The sequence below is a fragment of the Miscanthus floridulus genome, chromosome 16 (genome assembly GCF_019320115.1).
Source record: "Miscanthus floridulus cultivar M001 chromosome 16, ASM1932011v1, whole genome shotgun sequence".
Taxonomy (NCBI): Eukaryota; Viridiplantae; Streptophyta; class Magnoliopsida; order Poales; family Poaceae; genus Miscanthus; species Miscanthus floridulus.
Window position 1 is genome coordinate 72,988,287 of NC_089595.1, and position 22,097 is coordinate 73,010,383.

At 46.0% G+C, this 22,097-nt stretch overlaps 1 protein-coding gene across 1 annotated transcript; it reads left to right on the top strand.

Annotated features, from left to right (window-relative positions):
- Positions 1 to 427: 427 nt before the first annotated feature.
- LOC136511885 (putative NAD kinase 3) lies at positions 428 to 18,278 on the top strand. Its single transcript, XM_066505905.1, has 11 exons — positions 428 to 555; positions 1,244 to 1,415; positions 1,502 to 1,630; positions 3,069 to 3,247; positions 13,743 to 13,856; positions 13,985 to 14,079; positions 14,247 to 14,353; positions 15,082 to 15,155; positions 15,836 to 15,914; positions 16,904 to 17,211; positions 17,738 to 18,278. Exons 1-11 carry the CDS (start codon positions 523 to 525, stop codon positions 18,041 to 18,043), a joined length of 1,596 nt encoding a protein of 531 aa, XP_066362002.1. The 5' UTR covers positions 428 to 522; the 3' UTR covers positions 18,044 to 18,278.
- The last annotated feature ends 3,819 nt before the right edge of the window (positions 18,279 to 22,097 follow it).

Here is a 22,097-nt window from a genome sequence, read left to right on the forward strand (position 1 = left end):
GATTCCTACTCATGTGAAATTCCCATACGCGATCCAAACGCGCCCTAAAGAGTAAATCTTGTCGTCCCTTTGGCAGTTTGACTAGCGAGAAATTTATAATAGAGGATGACTATATTTAGACAAGCTGATGGAATGTATTTTTCTTACCAATTTCTTTATTACTAGCCACTCCTCGAGTTGTCGTGCTCTTAAGGTTGTCTGGAAAAACATTTTTAGCAACGGTGATAAATGGCAGATGGACCTACCTGTGAAGTTGGTAGTCCGTGCACGATGGAGCCAGCACCCGGACCACCGACGCAGACACGTGTCGAGTGGATCGCGTCGTCCGCTGCATTCTTGGAAAGCTGGACCCCACCTGTCACCGTCTCCAGCCGTCACAGCCAGGCTTAATAACGCCACGTGGCCCCGTTAATAACCGATCAGCTCCGAACAGGCGAACAGGGCGGTAGTGCTTCCTCTTTTCGCTCCTTTCCGGGTTCCGGTAGAAGGAAGATTTGATGATAACGGGCTAACGGCGCGACGATGTCCGCCAACGAGCTCACCGCCGCGGATGAGGTACGCACCGCTGCGAGATTCCCTTAGAATTCGTTTCGCGTTCGATTCCTGGGTTCGTGCGATTGGATCCCCCGAAAAATTCTGGCCGCATGCGTTTCGTTCAGATCGGTCTTGTTAGTAAAAGGTGATTCGTGCTCTCCAGGTTGTAATGGAGAGCGGAATTGCGGTGGTTTTCTTTAACCCTTTTGTGTCGCGGTGGAAAGGGGCCGTAGCTTCAGCCCGGTGATTTTTTTGTGGGAATTCAGGTTCAGTTGGGGGCTTGGGTAATGCGCCATTCTGAAGTGTTATGGTATGCTGCTGTCCCAATGTAGCCAGGGGCCCTGGCCTGCAACGGTGGTGGATGGCTAGGTTTAAAACAGAGAAGCTGACTTCTTAAAAAAAAACTTTACTTTTTGGAGAAGTATTTTAGACACGGTTCAACAAACCACTAAACCTTGATGTTAGAAATAAGGGAAATGTTTGCGTGTTAACTAGTGTTCATTGGGGATTTGGGAGAAGAATGTGTGATGCTCTGATGCTGTGATATTGGGAGTTATCGGTTGATGTGCCTCTACCAGTAACTACTGGACTTGTACTGCTCTTTCTTTTTATATAATAGTATGTTGACTTTCATTAGCTCATGAAGTCTGTCATCCCTGTATTATCTGTATATCTCATTAAACCCTTAATGGCATTTCTTATATTGCAGGTTTGTGATGAGAGAATAAACTTTAATGTGGCTACCTCAAATCAAACTGAAAATGGAGACATAACCACAGTTAGTTTGGTGGAGTCAGAGAGGGCGGCCTATACATTTATTCCTCAAACTCCTATCAGATCAACTGATGCACACCTTGGGGAGTTCTCTGAAGCTTTGAGAAGTAATATTGCATACTCGATTGCCTAATATGTGTATATATGTTACTATACTCACGTGTTTAATATGACTTAACATTTGCAATGGAAGCTGTTGCAAAAACGCTGCGACGAGTTGCAGAAGGGAAAGCTGCTGCTCAAGCAGAGGCAGCTGAATGGAAGCGCAAGTATGAATTAGAGATGGCATCCAACGAACACAAACGTCATAATGTAATCAAAGGTCTGTTTTACAGGACTAGAGCTTGTGCACTACTATTCCTTAGCAGTAGTTATCGAATGCGATTCATCCTCCGCTGTCTCTTTTTTCTTTAGAAAACACAATAGAAGTACACATGGGAAGGCACAAAATGTTGTGCAATGATTTGTTTGTGATTTTTTTTTCTCGGAGAACTATGTATCATTATATTAAAGAAGAAGAAGAAAAAGGACAATCCCAAGTACACCACACATGATTACTTTATGATGACTGTGAACTCTTACTAGTCAACATGTTTGAAAAAAGTAGGATGCCATGCTTATGCTTTTCAGTACTCCCGTCACATTTAAGTCTTTATCACAGTGTTAAGACAGTGGAATAGTGATTTTACACTTTCTAATATCCAGTACTAGAAAATACAATGAGCATCATTTTTATTGAATAAATTTGGGCTACAGACATATGCCTTCATATTCTATTACCATGTGTTTTATACTCTCTTGCCGGCTTGCTTGTCTTGTTTCATTGTTTGTGTAGGTTGCTGAAACTAACTTTTCTTAATCCGTGCCAAGCATTCAATCTTGGTCCTGGAATTCGATCATAGCTATTAGCATTGCAGTTATTGTTGTAATCTAGTACTGAGTCCAGAATTTTTCTCCCTAGATTCATTTTGCATCATGTGGTCCTAGAAAGGAGTCAACTATTTATTAGTTTCTGTCAACCAGAAAGAAGTATAGATATGTTTTCCTACAGTTTTTTTTTTCTCGAACACGCAGGAGAGCTGCGTATCATTATATTAAGAAGAAGAAAAGGAGTCTAAGAAGAGTCAAAACACAAAACAAGCCCATTAGGGCATGAGTTTACATAAGTGATTAGCCAGGAAGACAAGAAACTTCAACTAGCTACCTAAGCTCCACACCACATTACGGCCAAATATGCCTAAGACCTTTAGCCCCAGCCATACACCACAAATTTCCCTCATCCCTAATTTCTTGCACGAGAGCATTAACATTAGGTGAGGCTCCTTCAAAAACACAAGCATTTCACATGTTCTCTTTTATATATAACCAGATCACTTGAGTTTTGATCCCACAACATAGTAACCTTGTATGCTAAAAATAGAACTTACAAACAGTCGTTTGTACCAAAAGTTATACCTTCAGTGCATGGTGTTTATTTAACTTGTCAAAGATAAGTTTATATAACATACAAATAGTTTAGTGATCCATGCAGGCAAACTTTCTACATCAAATACATGACCACATTTGTGGAGATACATTAGGAATCTGAGGCAGCAGTTAACTGACTGATTTCACTTGTAAACATTCCTTTCCTTAATGCAATGATACACAGTCCTCCTGCCGTATTCAACTTTTTTAACAAACTGATTTCATTCTCCTGCAATATATGTAAATCTTGACAAGGGTAAGGATACCTTAAACTCAAACTATAACGTGTGCAGGCTGCAGTAACTTTGGGAACGACAAGTTAGAGCAACCGACTAGTCAATTGGCATTGGAGATTGCCCCCATTGATCAAACAAGTTGTTGTGGAAACCATGGGATCTGTTCACATCAAATACTCCAGGATGAATGTCCTGGACCTAAACGAAAACAAGATGAAAAGATTATTGGAAGAAAGGTATCCTTAGGGCAAGAGTTTCCTTACATTTATTGTCAGCTTCAGTGCATATGACATTTAAGTGTTCCTTTTTCTTTTTCCTTTTTGCTTCTTTTCTTTGGAGCGTGTGTGCTTCTGGGGATGTTCAACCCTGCTGGGCTATTTTTCTTGTATTTGATCTTCTCTTCTTAATATAATGACAGGCAGCTCTCCTGCTGGTTCAAGACAAAAAGTGCATATGACATAACTAAATGATTATTATTTTTGTGTAGCATGATTCATTGATGCAATCAACTCATTTCCTATAATTCCTCATTTAATGCTGCTGAACTGCCTCAAGTTACCTGTTATTGCCTACGAAGTTGAAAGGAAACAAATAAAAAAGAACATAGAAAACTACATATAAGCTATGTTATGGTGTTGTTATGCTTATCTGCTTTTTTTCCCCCTCAAACACGCAGGGGATCTGCCTATCTTTTGTGCTGATGTGCGGGATAATATTTGTTCCAGTATTTGTCTTCTATTTTCTTCTTTTTAGTATTGTTATTTTGTCGAATTGTATAGGGGATCGCACAACTTATACCTGCTGACTAATTGATAATGACATACAATCCATATGTTCAAGAGACACCTATTCTCACTGTTCGCCTAATAGTCATTTAGCCCATTTAAACACCATGTAAACGCTACATTGCAGTATGCCATTTCTGTTTAATCGGTCGTTTAGCCCATTTAATTGGCCATTTACTGTTTACTGTTTTGGAAAACACTGTTTGATTACATCTAAGAGCTCGCTGGCTTTTCCTATTCTTGTTTCAGTTGGAAGTTACTGTAGATTGCAAGTTAGTTTGGATTGAGCATGACTCGTTTGCGGGAGATCATGCACGATTGTTACACACTCAACGCATGCTGTGTTCGTGCGAGAGTTGTGCATGTCGTGCAGTGTCAGTGTCCGTCGTGGGATGGTATGACTGTGGTGGTGTTCGTGCCCGCCTTTCTAGTTTAATCGATCTCTAGCTCTTGTAACCAGTCTTCAAATAACAGAGCAATACACAGAAGACGCTGCCAGTTGACAGCACCAAAAATTCAGTGTTCATCATTTTTTTTAACATTCAGAGTGTTCATCATTGTTCTTGACTGTGTCTTCCTAGGTTCGTTGGGGCGAGAATTGCCGGCTTCCCCGACAAACACTGCCTATTCTGACCTAGTGGGATGACGCTTACGAGAAACTGCCATGGTTTTTGTATGACTGAAAACTAGGCATCTTAATAAACATATTAAGGATCAACTACGTCCCTTGTAATGACTTGACTTGAATGATTTTTTTGAACTTCTTGGATATATTGTCCAGTTAGACAACAATGAAATTGCACATTGGCTACACATCATTAAGGTTGCAACCAAATTTATTTTCTGCATGTTGCAAGACCAACTTCAACTTCTTTTTTCTCGAACACGCAGGAGAGCTGCGTATCATTGTATTAATAGAAGAAGAGAGAGTCATACATAGACCCAAACCCACACACACACCCAATAGTACATGAAAACTAAATCACCGGTTAAAACAAAAGGACGACCCAACAGCTACAGCAGCCCATTAGGCCGCTCCTCTGGCAGTGAGAAGGGAGATCCCTTTAGCTCCTGCCAGGCTCCACCAATGGGCCTCTTCCCTTGCCAAAGCCAGAACCATATTAACATTTGGGGTTGCACCATTGAAAACGCAATCATTTCTATGCCGCCAAATGCTCCAGGCTCCCAGAATGACTAGGGAATTCAGACCCTTCCTCAAATCCCCACTAGCAGCATTATCAACTTTTCTCCACCATTCATCAAAGGAATGGTCGGAAGGTTGTGGAGCAAGTGATGCAACGCCAAAATGTGACAGGAGAACCAAAAATCTCTTGAGAATACACAGCCCACAAGAAGATGATGAATATTTTCCTCCTGCTGATCACATAGAAGACACTGTTCTGGATGATGGAGTCCCCTCCTTGCCAATCTGTCCGCTGTCCAACATCTGTTGTGAGCAACAAGCCACATGAAAAATCTGCATTTGGGGGGTGCCCAGGATTTCCAAATTCTCTCAAAAGGTTCAAAGGAGATTGCTCCCTGAAATAGGGTATCATAAGCGCTCTTTGCTGTATATTGTCCCAAAGAAGATAACCTCCAGATATGCTTATCAGGAATATTATCATTCAACTCCACCGAATTCAATATGTCCCAAAGCTCTAGGTACTGAAACAAGGCTGTCATACATGTTTCACCTTGTATGTCTTCTATCCATTTCTCCTCAGTTAGGGCCTCCAGCACAGTCCGCTTACTTAGCCTTCTTTTAGGAACCAGTGCAAAGACAAGAGGTGCTATGTCCTGAATTCCCTTACCGTCCAGCCATTTGTCCTTCCAAAGAAGCGTATTAGATCCACTCCCCACCTCTGTTATCACAGTGACAGAGACGAGGCCAGCTACCTCTTTACTGACTTGGATAGGCAGATTTGCCCAAGGTTTGCTGGGCACACTCCGCTTAAGCCACGGCCATCTTGCTTTTAAGGCAATACCCAAAGACTTTAGATCTGCTATCCCAAGACCACCCAGTTCCCGGGAGCGGCACACTTTAGGCCAGGCAATGGGGTAGTGACCACCTTTTGCTTCTTTTCGGCCCTTCCACAAGAATGCCCTTCTGATCTTATCTATTGCTTTGATAGCCCAAGGTGGAAGATCAGTTGCCATGGCCACATAGATTAGGATTCCTGTGAGAACATACTGTACTTGAATTACTCTGCCAGCACGTGTCATCAGATCTGCCTTCCATCCAGGTAGCTGATCTGCAACTCTGTCAATGATGGGTTGGACCTGCTCCTTGGTCAGCTTTTTGATGGTCAATGGTAGGCCCAAATACTTGCAAGGAAAATCCAGTACTTCACAAGGCAACAAATTCTGAATGAGAGCCAAGTCCTCCTCAGCACAGTGGATAGGCATCACATTACTTTTTTGGACATTGGTCTTGAGGCCTGAAGCTTCCCCAAATAAGCTGTAATGACAAATTAATGTCTGCTGCAATGGGCTGGAGGAAAAGGGCTACATCATCAGCATATAAAGAGACTCTGTGTTGGATTGGTCTCCTGGATAAGGGCTGTAACAGCCCAACTTCAGAAGCCCTTGTGAACATCCAATTTAAGACATTCATAACCAGAATGAAGAGCATAGGGGATAGAGGGTCTCCCTGTCTCAGTCCCCTTCTGTGATTTATACTTTCTCCTGGGATGCCATTGAGGAGGACCTGGGTGGATGATGTTGTTAAGAGATCACAAATTAAGTCACACCAGCGAGAACCAAAACCCAACTTTCTAAGAACCTCCAATAGGAAAGCCCAGGACACTGAGTCGAAAGCTTTGGTGATGTCTAACTTCAGGAGTATTCTGGGCTGTTTTTGAGAGTGTAAGAATTTTACAGTCTGCTGGACCATCATGAAATTATCTTGGGCGTACCCAGTGCAGAGAGCTCCCGCTCTGTGTGGGATCTGGGGAAGGGTGTTAGTGGCAAGCCTTACCCTCGCCTGTGCAATGCGAGGAGACCACGACTCGAACCCGGGACCTTCCGGTCATAAGCGGTAAGACTCTACCGGTTGCACCAGGCCCGCCCTTCCATGAAATTATCTTGAATGGACCTTTTCTTGATGAAAGCACTCTGATTGGGGGACACCATCTCATCTAGTCGGCCTGCAAGCCTATTAGCCAGGATTTTGGTTGTTGGTTGCCAGAGGGTAGCTTGGCCAACAGGCCGCTTGGATTGTATTGCAAAAATGACTTAGATACAAGAAGATGCTAACCACTACATATATAAGCAAGTGGTGTACCTACTCAGCATATTCTAACTGCATAAAGTAGATGCTATGATTCCTACTTGGTTGCCAAGGCACCATGATCAACTTGGTTGCCAAGGAACCTGAAACCTTACATGACAGTGAATAGTAAATAGCTATAGTAGGTAAATGTAAAACATCAACACTAGGCTAACTACTGACAATTCTCCCCTTTAGCCTTGTGGTCCTTGGAAGTGATCTGCTTGAGCCCAATTCTTCCCCTCATCTCTTCAAATTTTGATCTTCCAAGAGACTTGGTTAGAATGTCAGCCAGCTGATCAGTGGTGGATATGTAATCAGCCCTGATACTTCCATCTTCCAAGCAGTTTCTGATGAAGTGATACTTGATCCTGATGTGCTTACTGTGCTCATGAAAGACTGGATTCTTGGCTAGAGCAAGTGCAGACCTGCTATCAACTTTCAGTTCAACCACTTCCACATTCCTTCCAAGGAGGTCTGCCAGCAGCCTAGATAGCCAAATTGCTTGTTTTGCAGCTGTGGTAGTGGCAATGTACTCAGCTTCACAACTAGATAGAGCCACCACCTTCTGCTTCACTGACTGCCAGCACACAAGATTGCTTCCCAGGAAGAACAAGGTGCCACTAGTGCTCTTGCTGGTGTCAATGTCTCCAGCCAAGTCACTGTCGCAGTATCCAACAAACCTTGCTCTCCCTGGAGCCTTAGTGTAGTGCAGGCCAAGCTCCAGAGTACCAGCCACATATCTCAAGATGCGCTTGATGGCTGCTTGGTGTTCTGCAGTCGGTCTCTCCATGAATCGACTGACAAAGCCTACTGAGAAGGCTAAGTCAGGTCTTGTGTGGACCAAGTAGCGCAAGCTGCCCACCAATCTTCTGTATTGGGTAGGATCAACCTCTACAGCTGCGCTCTGCCTGCTCAACCTTAGCCGCTCCTCCATTGGTGTATGGGCGGGGTTGCAGGCATCCATACCTCCCAGCTCAAGGATCCTCTTGGCATAATGGGTTTGCCTCAGAGTGATCCCAGCTGAATCTTGGTGTACTTCGACCCCCAGGTAGAAGGACAGGAGGCCGAGGTCGCTCATGTCGAAGACCTTCTTCATCTGAGCCTTGAAACCTTCTATGGCTTGAGCGCGGGCACCGGTGATGATCAAGTCGTCAACATAGACGCCGATCAGCAGCAGCTCCTCCCCTGTTCCTCACCTGTACATTGCGGCTTCATGGTCGCTTTGCTGGAAACCCATCTCCTTGAGGGTGGCGTCCAGCTTGGCGTTCCAAGCTCGCGGAGCCTGCCGTAGGCCATACAAAGCCTTGCGCAGACGGTACACCATCTTCTCCTTCCCAGCGACGGTGAAGCCAGGCGGCTGCTTTACGTACACCTCCTCCTTGAGGTCGCCGTTAAGGAAGGCAGATTTGACGTCCATATGGTGGACGCGCCATCCTTCTTGGGCCGCCAGCGCGAGGAGGACTCGGACGGATTCCATGCGCGCCACGGGAGCAAACGCGTCGTCGAAGTCGATCCCTTCCTGCTGGATGAAGCCCCGCGCCACCAAGCGCGCCTTGTACTTGGTCACCGCACCCTGCTCGTCCTTCTTGAGCTTGTAGACCCACTTCAGAGTGATGGGCCGATGACCGGGAGGAAGCTCCACAAGCTCCCAAGTGCAGTTCTGCTCAACTGCCTTGATCTCCTGCTCCATGGCGGCCTGCCAGGCAGGATCGCCTTCAGCCTCAGCGAAGTTGGCCGGCTCGCCGGCGTGCGTGAGGTGAAGCTCGGCGAAGAGACGTGAAGCCGGCAGCGGTGTGGGTGCGTCCCCGATGATGTTGGGCATGGTACGGTACCGCAGCTGCTCGCCGTCGTAGGAAGCATCAAGGCGATTGTCGTCGTCCTCGAGCGGTGACGCGAACTCAATTGGGTCCGCCTGCTCGGTCTCTGCTGCTGGTGAAGCAGAGGAGGCTGGTGGATCGTGCTCCCCTGGAGCTGGTGACGGCGCGCGCGGCGGAGCTAAGTCTGTGTCGACTCCCCAGAACTCGATGTCGAAGTCGCTGGAGGCGGAAGCAGACGTCCCGGCGGCCGAATTGGACCAATCCCAGCCACGCCCTTCATCAAACACCACGTCGCGGCTCACCTTAACGCGTCCCGTCGCCGGATCGAGGACCCGGTAGGCCTTGGCGCCCTCGGCGTAGCCGATGAAGACCCCAACCTTGCTGCGGTCGTCGAGCTTGCGCAGCTGCCCGAGCTCCCTTGTGTAGGCGACGCAGCCGAATGTACACAGGTAGCTCACCGCCGGCGCTTGTCCGTGCCAGGCTTCATAGGGGGTCTTGCCTTGCAGGCTTCTTGTCGGCGCGCGGTTGAGTAGATGCACCGCCGTCATCACCGCCTCCCCCCAGAATTTTGCCGGCATGGACCTCTGCTTCAGGAGTGTGCGCGCGGTCGCCACGACCGTCTGATTGCGCCGCTCCACAACACCGTTTTGCTGCGGTGAGTGTGGTGCAGAGTAGTGCCGCTTGACTTCTTCGGCGGCGAAGTACTGCGCCAGCTCGCCGACGGTGAACTCTCCTCCATTGTCGGTCCGCAGTACCTTGAGCTCACGGCCGGTCTCCTTCTCTGCTTCGGCCTTCACCCGCTTCACAGCATCCGCAGCAGCATCCTTGGTCGGCAGAAGCACCGCCCACATGAAGCGGGTGGCGTCGTCCACCATCAGCAAGAAGTAGCGGCGCCCTCCTGGTGTCGTCGGTGTCACCGGCCCGCACAAGTCGCCGTGGACGAGGTCCAGGGGCGCCTGCGCGCGGTACTGCGCCTGCTGCGGGAACGGCTTGCGGCGGAGCTTGGTGGTGACGCAGGTGTCGCAGACTTGCTTCGCATGCTTGATCACCGGCATCCCCCTCACCATCTCCTTCTTGCCGAGCTGGTGCAGTGCCTCGAAGCTGAGATGCCCATAGCGCTCATGCCATCTCCATGACTCGTCCTCCTTCCTGGCGGCAAGACATACCGGCTGCGCGGCCTCCAAGTGCAGGATGTACAGCCGACTGGGCCCGCGATGTACCTTGGCGAGAAGACGACCACGCCGGTCCCAGATGCGGAGCACTCCATGATCAATCTCCACCCTGGAGCCTCCTTCGTCGAGCTGCCCCAAACTCATAATCGAGTTCCGGAGCGTTGGGATGTAGAAGACGCCATGGAGGACGCGCTGCTCTCCGTTCTTGGCCTGTAAGACGATGGAGCCGATCCCCTTGATTTCCACTCGAGACGAGTCGCCGAAACGCACCGTGCCGCGCGCCGTGGTGTCGAGCTCGGCGAAGAGCTCCCGGCGGCCGGTCATGTGATGCGTGGCCCCGCTGTCGAGGTACCATCCGTCGAGTGCCTCCTCGTTGGCGCTGGTGTTGAGGAAGACACGCGCGCGCGGCTCGTTGATGTCAAGGGAGACCGTGGCCTTGGAGCAGACGGCTTCGTTCTTCTCGTCGAGCTCGAGGAAGCCGTGGGCGAAAAACAGAGCACCATCATCGTCCTCTGCTTCTGCGACGTGCGCAGCACCGCCACGCCCTCCACCGCGCCGTCCACCTCGATCACCTCCAACGCGGTTGCCTCCTCCGCGTTGGTTGCCACCGCCGCCGCCGCGGTCACCACCACCACGGCGCGGCTGGCGGCAGTCGCGCGCCCAGTGGCCGCGATCACCACAGTTGAGGTAGGTGTCGTCGTTCACCCCGCGATCGTCGCCACCGCCTCTGTCTCCTCCGCCGCGATTTCCCTTCCCGCGCTGCTTCTTGCCGCCACGTGGACGACGTCGCGGTTCCTTGCCCGATGCGGAAGCGGCAGCCTCCTCCTTCTCCTTGGCACGCCACTGCTCCCTCGTCAGCAGCAGTCCACCGATGGCGGCCGGTTCCGCGTCCAACGCCTCCATGTCGTCCACTGTCTTCAAGCGCCCAGACACCTCCTCGATGGTGAGGTCCTGGAAGTCCAGAAGCGTCTCGATGGCGATCCGGAGCTGAGCGTACTTCGGCGGCACGGCGCGTAGGAGCCTCTCCACCGCGCGCTCTTCATCGATGTCGTTGTCGCCGTGGAGAAGAAGCTGCTGCTTCAGGGCCATCAAGCGAAGGGTGAAGTCCTCGATCTGCTCACCCGGACGGAAGGCGAGCTTCTCCCAGTCGCTGCGGAGTCGCTGGAGCGTGGCGCGGCGCACTCGATCGACTCCGATCCGCGCGGCGGCGATGGAGTCCCAGGCCTCCTTGGCCGATCCCTTCTCGGACAGCGGCATCTGCATCTCCTGTGGTACGGCGGCGATGATCGCCTCCACCGTGCGCCTGTCCTCATGGTATGGCAGGTCTTGGTACTCGATCGCATCCCAGAGTTGCCGCGCCTGGAGCTTCAGCTTCACGATCGAGGCCCACTCATGATAGTTTGTCTTGGTGAGCATCGGCCAGGTGGAATTTGCGCCAGAGTCCTTGTACACGGTCTGGATCACCGGCGAGCGGCCCCTGGCCCGTCCGCGGCGGCGATCCTGATCCCGATCGGGCGACCGCGTCTGCCTGCGCTCGCGCTCTGGACTCCTCAGCGGAAACGGGCGGCGATCGCGCGGCGGATCCTCCTCCACCAACTCTCGACGCAGAGCCGCGGCCGTGGCGGCCGCGTTCCGAGCTGCTGCTGCTGCGGTCTCCGCGGCCTGCTGCGCCTGCGCGGCTGCGGCCTCTGCCGCGGCCAGACGCTGCGCCCACTGCTCGGCGGCGGCGGTGGCTGCTGCTGCTCTCTCTGCGGAGGTGGCCATGCTTTTCCCTATCTCTCAACCGGCTCTAGATACCAATTGTTGGCTGCCAGAGGGCAGCTTGGCCAACAGGCCGCTTGGATTGTATTGCAAAAATGACTTAGATACAAGAAGATGCTAACCACTACATATATAAGCAAGTGGTGTACCTACTCCTTAGTATATTCTAACTGCATAAAGCAGATGCTATGATTCCTACTTGGTTGCCAAGGCACCATGATCAACTTGGTTGCCAAGGAACCTGAAACCTTACATGACAGTGAATAGTAAATAGCTATAGTAGGTAAATGTAAAACATCAACACTAGGCTAACTACTGACATTGGTCACTAGCTTGGCAAAACTGTGAACCAAGCTAATGGGCCTATAGTCCTTGACTTCAACAGCATTTGGCTTTTTTTGGAATCAGAGTAATGTAGGCAGAATTCAGTTTCCAGAGATTTCTGAAATTTCTACTCCAAAGAGAGTGAGCTGCTGCCATCACATCATTCTTGATAATTGTCTAACAGCTTTTGTAGAATCTGCCAGTGAACCCATCAGGGTCAAGGAGCCTTATCAGATGGCAGTTCCTTTATGGTGTTCCAAACTTCTTCTGAGAAAGGCAAATCCAAAGATTCTAGCTCAAAGCTTGGACTGCCAAGGAAGTCTAGGTTGATAGTTCTTTCCCTAGCGCATTCTGTTCCAATGAGATTGTCATAAAAATCCAGAACAACAGCTGCCTTCTCTTCATGTTTTGTGATGACCTGATCTCCTTCATGCAGTTTGGGAATGAAATTCTTCTTTTTCCTATATCTTGCATGCTGATGAAAAAGTCTTGTGTTGGCATCCCCTTCCTTTAACCAGCCTATCCTGGACCTGAGTCTGGCTATTGTTCTCAGCAGGGATGCTAGAGCCAGAGAGTGTTTCTTGAGATTGTTACGCAGCCATAATTCATTGGGTTGAAGAGGCCTGCTTTCTTGTGCAATTTCAAACTGGTGGATGATTTCTTTTGCCAATAGCAACTGAGATTTGATGTGTCCACACTTCCTCTGACTCCAGCTCTGTAATCCTCTGGCTGTTGTCTTAAGTTTCGAGGCAAGGGTTTGGAGAGGGCAATGACTGGGTTGTACACTCTCCCAAGCATCCCTCACAGCATCCATGAATCCATCTAGAGAGGGCCAGAAAGCTTCAAAATGAAATCTTTGCCTGCTGCCGATAATATCCTGCAGCCCAAGGATCAGGGGACAGTGGTCTGAATCAATAGAAGCACCACTCTGTAGGAGACAACCTGGGAACTGCTCCTCCCAATCCAGTGAGCAGAAGATTCTGTCCAGCCTAACTAGCGTAGGGGAAGCATTAGTGAAGGAGCTGGTCCATGTATATTTACGACCGTGGAGAGGAATTTCAGTGACCTCCATATCATTGATCCACCTCCTGAACCTTCCCATCATTGCTCTATTTAGATTGGAATTGTTTTTGTCCTCCTCTTTATAGATGTGCACACAAAGCTTAAAGTAGCTCAATCAATTGGAGAAACAAGCCCTGCCATGAGTAATAGTTGTTGACTATAACACTTGGTTTCTAAGAGCGTGTTTAGTTCCCCAAAGTTGGATATTTGGGATACTGTAGCACTTCGTTTTTATTTGGCAATTAGTGTTCAAACATGGACTAATTAGGCTCAAAACGTTCGTCTCGTAATTTCCCACCAAACTGTGCAATTAGTTTTTTTTCGTCTACATTTAATGCTCCATGCACGGGCCGCAAACATTCGATGTGATAGGTACTGTAGCACTTTTTGGGATTTTGGGGTGGAACTAAACACGCGCTAATAGTGCTAACCTGGGCACTATTTCAAGTTCTGGTGCAATTAGAAGAAATAATAATGAGTTCATAGTTAAGTCAAATACTTTTCATGAACACTAAAACATTTTTTTCTTGTTTATCTAGGCACCTTTTAGACTTGTATGGGGATGCGATGGGGATAAGAATGGTCAGCACAAGCGTGATTTTGTGTCCTTCGAAAAAGGTGACATAAAAACAGCGGAGCGCAGCAATAAGCAGGTACTCCTTTATGTTCAGCGCAATTCATTTTGAACACAATGTCCTATTTGTTTCCACTATGAATGATCATTGAGATAGTCTAATTACTGCTGCGTTGTTATATCTCAACAAATATTGTGCTTTTTCAGATTTTGCTAAAATGGGAATCCCCTCCGCAAACAGTTCTTTTTGTTACTAAACCTAATTCCAACTCTGTGCTTGCTCTCTGCGCTGAAATGGTTAGGTATGCTCCTTTCATGCCTTGTCTGAATGTTCTTAACTTACATCAATTATCTGGAGTTATTCATTATATTGCAATTTTTGTTGTAATTGATGCTCTGCGAGTTTAATTGTCATGTGCAACTGTATATAGTTGATATATTTGTATCTCCTCTGCTGCATTTTCTGCAGATGGCTTAAAGAGCACAATAATATGAATGTATTCGTAGAGCCACGGGTTAGAAAGGAACTACTGGCTGAAGATTCTTACTTCAGCTTTATCCAGACATGTAATAATGGTAAGTGGCTTTTTATACATTTTGATGTGAGGCCCATATCAGGTTTCATTTCCTTTCGAAAGTCAACACTACAAATCCTTTTGTTTCGCTCCTTCCGGATTTGTGACATATAGTCATATGTCACCAGCAAGTGTGTGTTCATTTAGTACCGATAATTTTCTATATAAACAATGTATATGGCCAGTTCTTATGAGAGTGGAAAATAAATATATTGTGATTTATTTTGTGATTACATAAGGAATGATAATCCAATCTGTTTTGCTTATGGACCTGACTAAGCATGAAAAAGTAATTGAGATACAAATTTCTACACCTTGCCTTGGAGTTTTCTGGGTACATTTTGGTGCCATCTCATATTCAGTTGGCTCTCTGGTGGTTTCTTTACAGTAGCACGTTGAAATTGGTATGGGGATAAGATTACCTTGAGGAATTTTTCTTTCCAATCACTCACCAAGTTTGGCCTTTTCCTTTACCAAGAAGATATCAACTCAATAGTTGTTACCATGTGCTGGGATTGTTGCTGACTTGCTAATAATTCTTGATTCGGTCATCTATTATCAAGCAGTTTCTTTTCCATTGGTGAATTATATCTGTTAAAGTTCTTTTGCTATTATTTTCTTCATGGTATCCGTATTTTTCAATAGTTTAAGATATTTTTTATGTACTTATTTTACCCACCTGTAAACCTTTCCTTTTTGCATCCAACTAATCAAAATATATTTTGACAGATCAGGAAGCAAAGACATTACATACGAAAATTGATCTGATTGTAACTCTTGGCGGTGACGGAACTGTTTTGTGGGTATGCTCCTTGAGTTATGTGACAGTTTACTGTGAGTATGGATATTTTGTGGTTAGTTAAACACAGTAAACTCATTGGTTACTGCAACATTTTAGTGAAATAATGTAGCGTTCTGTGTGTGTGATGTTGTAAGGGTTTTATACCCTTATCTTCTCTTTAATATATAATGATATGTAGCTCTTCTATGTGTTCGAGAAAAAAAAGTGGCATTCTTTTTCTTATACTCAAAGGAAAATAAAATCCATGTAATATTGAATGTCCTGTAAGTGTTCCTAATTCCTATGTCGATAGAAATTTATTTTATGAGTTTTTCTCTGCACTCTTGAATTACAGTGTTGTATTGATTAGAAGAAATAGAATGAACCCTGTTTTATATCTCCGTGTGGTTAGCATATTCAGTTGGCAAGAGTTGGTCTATAATATTATACTCCCTCTGTTTCAAATTATAAGTCGTTTTGGCTTTTCTAGGTACACAGCTTTTGTTATGTATCTAGACATAGCGTATATCTAGGTTGCATAGCAAAAGCTATGTACTTAGAAAACAACTTACAATTTGGAACCGAGTGAGTAATAAAAGTTGCAAAGTGTCCCTATTCTGTTATTCTCATGTAAATATAAGTTTTTATGTCTCATTATGATAATCTGATTAATCTAGGCAACTGGTTAAAATCTCTTAACAGGCTGCATCATTATTCAAAGGGCCAGTTCCCCCTGTTGTTGCGTTCTCTCTTGGATCATTGGGATTCATGACTCCATTCCGTATCCTTAATTATCAGTGTTGAATGCTTGATAACCATGTTGGCACAGTATGTATGGGGAGGTGGGGATGATACGAAGTCCCTTCCTGGGAGGAGCATTGATCTCAAACACTGGGATGGGACATTGAAGACAGGTACACATCCCACATGAACCTGATCACAATTTTTCTATGCACTACTTGAACAAGCGCAGAGGGAATTGGCCTTGTTGCCATCCCTTCTACTGGTTGAGCACTTGAGCTTGATGTGTAAGTTTTAAATTGGTAACATACACCTGTTGTTAACATGGCAATGTGGTTGACATTCTGTATCACATCCAGTCATCAACATGTAGTTAGGGCTAATGTCGATGGATATGACATGGGAATCCGCAGGGAACCACATGTATCAATTCATGAGTTCCTTGAAGCAACTTCAGACAACTTTGGTAACCAGTTCACCGTCTTCTGTAATTTGTAGTGCTTTGGCTGATGGCTCCTCAATCTGGAGGAAACCAAACAGGCACAAGTTGACAGTTTCATTTTCAGTTTGGAACTAATGATGAATTTAGCTATTCTTAGCCTCCCTACCAGTTCATATAAAACATTCCAGCTAATAAATACATCAATAAGGCTTATCCTTCTTGGTGTCATATTTCTTGCATCATCTTTAGACCCTTATAAATAATTAGTGAATATGATTTCTGCCATTGACACACATAAATGTAATTTAAATCTATAAATCTATACTCTCAAGTGTGGAACCTTGATATAGGTTAGATCTCTCTGTACAGACAGTATTTTATACAGAATTTTCAACTAATTCAAGTTCACTTATATGTCAGTATATATGGCAGTTCCATTTATATTTATACCTAGGGTGGCAGGGCGCTTACAATTTTTGTGCCGGTGCACATAATCTGTAGAATTATGAAATTTTATTTACTCAAAGGAGCTTTCTGCTCCATGCTCACCCACCATAGCAATATATTGGTCCTTAGCTCATGTTAAGCAAGCGAGCAATACCGTGAATGTTTGGGCAATGTGCTAAAACAACCATTTAGCATCACATTGAGGAGCCGTCTGCAGTGTCATGTGATCCGTGATGCAGCTAAGGAGCAAGAAGAGACTGAGGAACCAATTCTAGTACTAAATGAAGTGACAATTGACCGTGGAATGTCATCTTACCTTACCTACCTAGAATGCTACTGTGACAGTTCTTATGTTACACGCGTACAAGGAGATGGGCTAATAATATCAACAACATCTGGAAGCACTGCATATTCATTGGCAGCTGGAGGATCAATGGTTCATCCACAGGTAGACCCGTGCCCTGCATATGGTTTGGTCTGCAGATTTTGTTTAGCATTGCAGAATTTAGTGTTAAGGTTCTCCAAAAGTGTGTAGTCTATTCATTTTCTACACATGGTGTGTGAAACTCCCAAATGAGCTGAAGGACAAGGACCCAAAAACATCACCCTAATTATTTTATTTTATTTATAAGGAATCGCTGTCTTCTACTTAATGCAACTTATGCTACTTAATGTTACCTAAAGAGTTGTGCGGTGTAGCAAAAGCTCATGATATCTGATGAAATGTAACTGTGGATAGTGAAACTCATGATATCTGATGAAATGTAACTGTGGATAGTGAAACCAACCTTTTGATTAAGATTCACCTGTCTGAAACAGGCATAAAATTAGTGTTTTCATTTGCTAGCTGGCCCAATGTCTGTTTCAAAGTACATGCCCTTTCTGGTTGACCTTGATAATTATTTCTTTCTAGATTTATCAATGCAAGTTACTCTTGCTGCCATTCTAATGATATGTTTTGCTGGTATATGCAGGTACCGGGGATCCTTTTCACACCAATCTGTCCGCACTCGTTGTCATTCAGGCCGTTGATTCTACCAGAATATGTAACTCTGCGCGTGCAAGTGCCATTCAATAGCAGGGGGCAGGCTTGGGCATCCTTTGATGGCAAGGGCAGGATTCAGCTAGGACCAGGTGATGCGCTCATCTGCAGTATTTCCCCTTGGCCTGTACCCACAGCGTGCCTTGCGGACTCGACAACCGACTTCCTGCGAAGCATCCATGAGGGTCTCCACTGGAACCTGAGGAAAAGCCAATCGTTCGATGGCCCATCTGCATGACCGTTGAAGTTGTACAGCAGTATGGTGCCCGGAGCTGAGATGGCTAACGGATCGGTATGTCAGTATGTGCATGTAAGCGTGATGCATCGCAGTCCAGAAAAAAAATGCAACAGATGCATGTAAGTATGCAACTATATATGGTAGCCCAGCTCTTATACACGTGTATCCAACCATGAGCAGTGTCTTTCCTTATTTCAATAAGATGAATATAAATTAATTCTGATCCCAATGTGAAAGTATACCTTAATAAAAGGCTTAAACCGTTAAACGATGCTGATGCCTGATTGTCAGGAATGGCAGAGTTGGTGCCTGATGACCTTGAAGCACTGCTGAACATGCTGGTGCCTGTTGACCTTTAGGATCATGCTTTTTGGCGTTTTATTAGGTGGAAGAGAGTGGGAGTAAATTTGGACAGAGGACCCTTTTTCACTCTTTTCATTATGGTATGGACCAACCTTCGATAAGGCAGTGACTAATTAGACGGTCTCTATCGAGGAACTCATGTGGATACTTAAACCTAAAATAGATAGCAAGAGATCCAAAATCAGTCTTCAACAGAGTACATATACGGGAGATTTATTTTGGGCTCTCTGAGAGGCATAATCTAAATATAGGCATTCTTTCTCCTGAAAACGAAAAGATTTTCTTTTGTGTCTTGTTGTTGAAGAAGATGCCGAATATGTATTGAATCTTTTGTCTATAACGCTACTCAAAGGACGAATAAGTCTTGTATTTTAGGTGTTGTTGTTGGAGATAGCCTTATCGCGGTTCAAATCTTGGTCGCCAGTGACCATCATCGTCGTCAGATTGTAGAAAAGGCTCAGTTGGGGTCCCTCTCATGTCTCATCGTTTATCCGGCTTCCATGCTTCTTGGGCCCCCGTCGCCCCTTCCCCGGCCACCAGCTTGTCCAGCTGCTCCCGCACCGAACGCGGCAGCGGGAACCGCTTGAGGCCGTTGATCACGCGCCCGATGTCGTACACCTCCGTTGGGCCCCACGGGCGCATGAAGCCGAGCCACGCCGGCTCGGCGACGCCAAGGTACTCCGACGACACCACCTCGCAGCGTCCGACCTCCGGCGTCGCTGGTGTCCACCACCAACCTGCTCCCGGCCCTTGGCGGTGTCGTTACGTATCCCAAACATCGAGGATCCCTGCAGCTCCAGCCCTGCGCCCTCGGGTAGAACGCGTGCCCGTGCAGCGACGCGTATGCCACCGGCCTGTTGGCTCCACCTGCGGCGGCGGCGTACTCCAGCTCGGGCGCGTTCACCCCAGGTGCCCGCGCTGTGCTGCGAGAAGTACATCCGGAGGAGCTACCCGGAGAAGTTGCTCACCCGGAACGTCAGGTGCTCCCAGTCGCCGACGTGCGAGCCGATGCTGCCGAGCTGCCAGGTCGAGACGCCCAGCAACCTTGCCCGCGCCGGCCCGTTGAACGGGTAGAAGAACCACATGGCGAGGTCGGTCACCGTCCCGCCGATCAGTCAAAATCTATGAATGTTTTCGAGCACAAAAGATATATCAATAGACTCTTACATTGGATTTAAAATATAATTACAATTTCTATAGAGTAATTAAGCATAGAATTCATTCTAATAATTATAATTTGGACATAGATTAATTAAGTCAATATAGTTGTATATGAAATATATTTGTATATTTATTGTTAGACATTCAAGGGAAATACTTATACGTTGCATTTCTATTGTAGGGAAGTAAGTTTTGTAGAGTGTGCTATAAGTTGAAGAATATAATTATAGTATAATGATCTATATAATCTATTTTCATCTCATATCCTATAAATTTGAGATAAGCTTATTTATGAGCTTGAAAAAGTTATAGAATATCAAATTCCAAGCCAAATAGCCTAATCTATTATGTAGATTTTAATTCCTCTAAAATAAAAGAATCCAAACGGCCCCTAAAAGAAATTTGAGAATGGTGGAGGCATACCTTTAAAGAGTTTTCTTAAGTCCTACTAGGCCTTATAAAAAGAAATGGCGGGACAAGAACAAAAACCAGAAACTAACTACAGAAGCTATGCTAACTCTGAAGTGTGAACAAAGACAAGTATATATAGTGGGGGAGAGGCTAAAAGAGTGGCTCACGCTAGTATCTTTATTACTACCGGTTACTTTAAACAATGACAAGGATAACTTCATTTGGCTAATAAAGAAAAATAGAGTTTTCTCAACACAGTCGCTGTATAGAGAAATAACGAAGAGGGAGAGAAGTTCACAGAAAGAAGTGTTCTGGAAGGCTAAATTGCCTTTAAAAATTAAAATATTCCTGTGGTACTTAAAAGGAAGAGTGGTTTTAACAAAAGATAATTTAATGAAGAGATGATGGAAAGGAGATTCTAAGTGTAATTTATGTGGTTTAGAAGAAAATATTCAATATCTTTTTTTTTCGATTGCCGTGTGGCTAGGTTTGTTTGGAATGCGCTGTTCATCACCTTTTAACATTCAACCACCAAGTAGCACGTTTCACATGTTTGGATCTTGGATAGGAGCTTTGCTCCAGGGCTAAGAAATAAAATAATTGTGGGAATAGCGGCAATGTGTTGGGTCTTATGGTTGAATAGAAATGACGCAGTGTTCCAAAGGTTAGTTGCGAACTCTCTTTTGCAGGTAATTTTTAGGGGGACTTTTTGGATCAGGCAATGGTCCCTGTTGTCTAAAGAAGAAGAGAGAGGGGCGTTGAAAGAAGGATGCAGACGTCTGGAAGACGTGGCGCTGCAATTTTTTGGAGCTCATGTGTGGAAGAACCAGCGAAGGATAGGACTGTAGAGTCCTATGGTTTTTGTTTTGTCACTCTCCTCGTCAAGGAGGTATGAAATGTGATCTGTGATCTATTTGTATCGGCATTCTCAGATGTGAGATGTCATGATTTTAGAGATCTATTTGTGTCGGCAATCTTAGGTGTGAGATGTCAGATTTTTAGAGATTCTTCTTTGTCCGCCTAGCGGAACTGTGGGCTAAGCTCCTGTTTGTATTACTTGGCCATAAGCATTCACCTGTGAATGTGAAGACTGGAATGTTTTTTATTTTGTAATCTAAAAAAAATATAACTTCCAAAGATACTTTGGCACGATAAAGGGTCAAGATTACCCTTCTTTTAGTATTATTATAGTGTGCAGTCTGTGCTTATATCCTCATTTGATCATATGTTGAACAGTGTTTGTCTTGTTAAAGGAGGATCCCGCTCATGAATTTAGCAAATGCATGCATGCTCGTTGCTCGTAATTGCAGGCAAGCTAGCTGCTACCGAAGCAGGAATCCAGGACCAGGAGGAAGACAACACAAGCACACACCACCAAATTTTGTTCTGAATCAGATAATAAATAAAATCATATAAGAGCTAGCGAATTGAAGGAGAAAGACGGAGAAAGAGAAAACAGCGAGAAGTGTGCATGTACCCGACGAGGGCCAAGAGGGTATGGAAGCCGGAAGAGCCAAGTGCGGCTCCACGGGCAGCGCCGCCGCCGTGTTCATGGTGACACAAGACAGGCACAGATTGAACTCCTCTATGGCTCGAGACCTGTGTGGAGAGGCAGGGGTCGGGCTCGCGCTTGTCCGGCCGCCGGCGATGGATGCATGGCTCGCTCTCGTGCGGGGCCGTGGGCCGTGGCTTTAAAACAAGCTCGGGTCCTAGGCTAGCTGCGTGGTCACGCCTTCACGATTCGTCCGTCTTCGTTCTTCAGGACATGAGTCCAATCCAGGGTCACTTCAGTGCCAACGTGAGACACGTGCACTCTGTTGCTTAGCGGCGCCACTACCGGTTTGGACGCGCGTGGCCCGAATGTGTATTTGTAGAGGCCGCGGCCAGCGTGAACGGTTCCCTTACCTGTATTTTTTTTGCGTATAAATAAACTTTTATTAAAACTCAAGTCGTATCATTACAGACCAAGAACTGAACAAACTCAGAAAAAAAAACTAAAAAAGACCTGACTACTACCTGACCTAAGAGCAAAATGGGCAAGTTCATGAGCTACATTATTTTGACTTCTACTAATCTTAACCACCTCTAAACTATGAAGATCCTCCATCGCCTGCCGCGC